The following is a 5,130-nucleotide window of genomic DNA, read 5'->3' on the forward strand; positions in this document are numbered from 1 at the left end:
ACGAGTTAGGGGAAAAAAGAGATTTGCTTAAGTCAATGATGATGGTGGTAATTTTTTGGCATTGGTAATTTTTGGTGAGAGGATGATGATGCTACACTTTCTGGCAACACTTTCGAGTTATTTCTTTTGAGTATCAACGGTGCCACCACCCTATAATATTTCTTTTCCTACACTTTCGGGTGGGTTTTATAACTCTTTAAATAATATAAAGTTGTGTCTGATATTTCTCAAAATGGTGGAAAAGCGGAAGAAAGAAACTGTTGTTCATGAATCATCATCATTACCGGATAGTGCCGCAGATACAAGTTCTTGCTAATAATGGTGGAAACCTCATCTGAAAATAAGAGTCCCTACGTTGCTGGTTTAAAATTCCACCAGAAGGTTAAGCTCAACTGAAGCTCAAGTTATAGGCTTATAGCAAGTGTCAAAGTGTTGTTAGGTTTATAGTTAAGTCACAAAGAGCTGTTTAAGGGTGTCTCTCTAGAAAACTTCATAAGCAGATGGGAAAGGGTTGTTCTCAATCGGCATTGACGGGGTTGTTTTACCTTTTTGTAACAATTTCAATTCACTCCTTCTGTTTCTAGTTGTTTGTTATTCTGGATTGTTACAGTTTTCAGTTTTACTGGTCCTTTTTGGATCTCTCCTTGGTTGGTTGTAAGCCGGGGCATCTCACCCTTGTTTTCCATCTTATTAATATAGTTTCTCTTCTTACCTATCAAAAAAAAAAAAAAAATTCCACCTAACGGTTGTCGCTTGAAATAAAAATGAAGAAATGGGAGAGGAAGCAACTGACTGGTCGGAAGGAGAGAAGACTAGCTTCAAAATGAGAAACTAGGTCCGAAAAATGAGAACTGTTCAAGTCAAATTGTGATACTTTTCAAGAGCCTGATGGTTGGATTTTTCTGTTTAGCGCAACTACGTACCTTGTCATTCCACAAATAAACCTAAGTCGAGCCTGTGTCTGTTGGGAATGGCTCAAACAAATGAGCATATGTTTTCTTGTGAGTTCAGAGTTTCAAACACGAAAATTGCTGGTACCTATTTTAGAATTGAGTTTTACAGGTCTTTGTGGTGTGTTTTTTTTCAGCTAATGTGAACTCTCATGGAGTACTCTCGGGACATTGGAGAAATTTCTTGATCTCAATCATATATAGTATCTCTCCTTTGTATCTGCCTCATGCTGTTCAGATAAAGAATGGGCTTTCGAAGTTGTGACGATGGGCCGATGGGGTGTATGATAATTTTTATCATTATGGATAATTAAGAAACCTGTATTATACAAGGTAATGGCAAAATATAGTCATTATGTGGTAAAATCATGAACCACTTATCTATCATATTTCTATCACAACAATAACGTCCTTACTTCATTAGTGTTAATCATAATATTTAGTAGTTAATGTTAATAGTTGCAAAGATTTTTTTTTCCGAGAGAGATACTTCGGTTAGGGTGCGTTAAAGAAAAGAATTAAAAATTTGGCTTTTGAGATTTGCTGATCTAATGGATAATTAAGGTTTGTTAATATAAATGTAGACTTGTAATGTCCTTTTTATAAGTTGAATTTGTCAAAAAAAATACACTTTTATAACCTAGATCTACTGACCTGATGAACAGTTCGGTTGATAACTTGTCAGCCAAACCTATGTTTTTTGAAAATATACTTAGATTCTTATGACAAGTTATCAGTCGAATCCCTAAGTATATTTTCAAAAAACATAGGCTTGGCTGACAAGTTATCAGCCGAGCTTCACTCTGTAACTGACCGATTTAGTTTCGGTTGGTTCGAATAAAAATTGAACAACCGAACTAAGTGTATTTTTTCACAAAGTGAAGCTCGGCTATCATTTTGATGTTTAATGATTAGCCAAACTGTTCTTCTGAAACATAAAATGAAAAGGAAGAACAAAGATCTGGGTTCGAATATGCAAATCTAAAGCTACATCTATTTGTGCAACGCTTCACACGACTTATTTTAATGAATGATCAAAGATTTATGAATCAACAATTAATCACCAATGAAAATAAAGTCAGAACTGTTTGATTAATAAATAAATGAGGTTATGAATAAAAATGATTTTTTAATTTGGAAATAATTTTGATGATTAGTTAGTTTAACTTTATGTATTACATTTAGGCTAGGATATTTAAGTAATTTAGTATAATTCAGAATACTTTAGTAATCTATCCACTTGTTGGACACCATAAACCCATTCTAGATAGGAAAATAGGTTTGTATGTCTCAAAATATTTAAATATGCCTCAAATCAGGTTTCATACTTTAACTCACTTCCGTTCTTGTCAATTCTCTTCCCGGTAAAGACTACGAAATTTGACTATGAACAAAACATGTTTTGGAAAATGGGTCATTTGTATGGACGGGTAAAAGTTATTATAGGTGAAATGGACATCAAAAAAATTACAAGGATGAAATTGGATTCATCCTGACCTAAACCTAAAAAATAGCAAGGATGAAACTGGATACATCCTGATGTAAATTAAAAATAAGAAAAAGAATTTTTGAAAATGGGTAGGATGAAACTGTTTACATCCCGACTATTTTTATATTTTTGTCCATTTAGACAGTATCAAAATCTAAATGTTCTTTTCACCCAGGAATTGTTGGTTTTGGTCTTTTTAAACAATTTTATGAACATGTTTCCACTTCTGACTCTTGGAGTCCAATCAGTGTTCGAGAATTTTACCCGTGCATATTAACTTTTTGCAGTTTGATCACCGTTTTCAGTTTGAGTCGACATAGATACTGAGCTCCCCGAGTCTCGTTTTTATCATTGATCTTAGAACAATGCGAAAATTAGACGACTGAAGCCCAACCGAGTCATAATCGGTTAATACACTGGACGTCTAATATAGTCGAGTTCATTAAGTGACATGGATCCAATACGAGGTACATATCAAGATGCCGCAACTATTTCCAGCAGCAAGACTTTGCCAACATGAACCAAGCGTTAACTGAGAAATAGTATCAAAGAGTTGAGTGTCTACGTTAGGCGAGCGTGATCTCCTTAGCCATATATGAGTATTGAACCTTTGACTAATAAAGTTAGACCTAGACAAAGCATGTGAAATAGGGAAATCCATGTAGTATATGAGTATTGGTCAAGCTGCGACTTGTACATCAGGCAGACTAGTGATATCCACGTAAAATATATAGTACTCCCTCCGTCCCATTCCTAAGTGACCTATTTGATTTTAGATTTTGTCCCAATGATAAGTGACCTATATCACTAAACAATGAGATATTCCGGAATTATCCTTTTAGTTAATTATAAATAATATATGAAATATGTATAATTTGATAGGCATGTTTATATTCGTTACGTAGGTGTTTTAAAATGCTTTTCAATTATATGAAATTTGCGAACATCCGTGGAGTATTTTGAGAGATAAACTATTTTTAAATTTCACTAGTTATTATTCATAAGGGTATAATTGTAAAAAATGATTAAAAATACTATTTTCCTTGCTTGCCTTAAAAATTGTGCAAATTTCAAATAGGTCACTTAGAAGTGGGACGGAGGGAGTAGTACACTTGGAGGATTGTGTGTAATTGATAATACTTAATATAAACGTGTAAACTGTTTTTCGCATGATAGTGGAACATGTCGGTATGACACTTGTTATGTTTTTTCCTCAATTTTTTCTTCAAGCATGACACTTGTTATGTGATATGTGTCTATTTCCGAACATTTAAGTGGTACGTGTTGGATAACTGAGCAGCTACGTCAACAACGCATCTCCAATTTCTCAGCATTTAAGTAGTACGTGTTGGATAAATGAGCACCCACATCAACAATTCCACTTCCTCATCACTTTGTTTATGTTTCTGTATATACAAACAAAGGACTTCATGCAGAATCATCGTCAACGAGGTTTGTAGACGGTAATTTCATTCAGCTCAACTGATAACCACTTTTATAAGTTACCATTCTCTTCTTCTACCCGCATGTCTGGTATTGTTGAGGACCAAGAATGCTTTGTTCTATTTGTAAAAAGCTTAAAGTTAGTCGTTGTACATTTGTGCGCGTTGGGGTTCCTGTATGCAACATTTGTTATAGGAAACTTAATAATATGAGGGAGCCTAGGCAACACAATATTGTCGTGGAACTCACAAAAACAAACCTGCAGGAAAGATCCATATCAGAGGATACCAATTGGGTAAGCATCAATAAACCCTTTAAATTAACATGTTGATGCATGTACCGACAGTTTATGTTATTAACATGTTGATGCTGTGTTGAATTTTATTAGGGGAAAAGGCGTAGGAGCCGAGCGACGATGGTAGAGAAAGAGGAGGGTGGGATTGGTTTAGATGGTTTTCTCAGCGACTTAGCGGACGCTTTTAGGGAGGGGATTTACTCAGACATTCAAGTGAAGCCTAGCAGTGGTCCTTGTATACGGGCTCATAAATTTTTGTTGGTTAGTTTTATACCCATATTATTAATTTATTACTTGCAACTATGACTTGAGTCACTTGACGCTTATTATATTTTTGTGTAAACATTCTAGGCATCAAGATCTAAGATATTTAAAAACATGCTAGCATCAGATTTATGCAAAGCTGCACCGGACGACTCCATCTCTCTCTCTGAATTTGATCATGAGGAACTTGAGACTTTTTTGGAGTTTCTCTACCGGGGAGACTTGCCTGTAGAAAAGTTTAAGAAGCATTATTACTCCCTATTAATAGCAGCCAACAAGTACGTGATTCCACACTTGCAAAAAATTTGTGAGCATCAGCTTCTTAAAATATTGAACTTGTCAAATGCGCTCGAAATTTTAGAACTCTCGGAAGTTGTCTCGAATGAGACATTAAAAGTTGCTGTCTTAAAATCAATAGTACTCAAGTATAAAGAGATAGTTCTCACACCTGAATTTGATGAGTTCGCAAAACAGAATCCGCAGTTGGTGGTACAAATCATTAGGGCCTCCATGGTCACTTACTCCAGCAATTAATGGAGGGCAACAGAAGTAGTGATACTCCTTTTCGTCTTCGTTTAATGCAGGGATGTAGGAGAAAACGTAATCAACGAAGGGTGAGATGCAAGACAAGTAGCGATGCTGCTTTTTGTGTGCACTTAATAGAGGGAGGTGATGCAGTGTACTTTTGA

The 5,130-nt window shown here is 35.3% G+C and overlaps 1 protein-coding gene across 1 annotated transcript; it reads left to right on the forward strand.

The window, feature by feature from the left end:
• The first annotated feature begins 4,090 nt into the window (after window positions 1-4,090).
• LOC113316803 (BTB/POZ domain-containing protein At1g01640-like) lies at window positions 4,091-5,130 on the forward strand. Its single transcript, XM_026564954.1, has 4 exons — window positions 4,091-4,177; window positions 4,271-4,438; window positions 4,529-4,930; window positions 5,026-5,130. Exons 1-4 carry the CDS (start codon window positions 4,091-4,093, stop codon window positions 5,128-5,130), a joined length of 762 nt encoding a protein of 253 aa, XP_026420739.1.

Source organism: Papaver somniferum, chromosome 10 (assembly GCF_003573695.1).
Source record: "Papaver somniferum cultivar HN1 chromosome 10, ASM357369v1, whole genome shotgun sequence".
In the NCBI taxonomy this organism is placed as follows: Eukaryota; Viridiplantae; Streptophyta; class Magnoliopsida; order Ranunculales; family Papaveraceae; genus Papaver; species Papaver somniferum.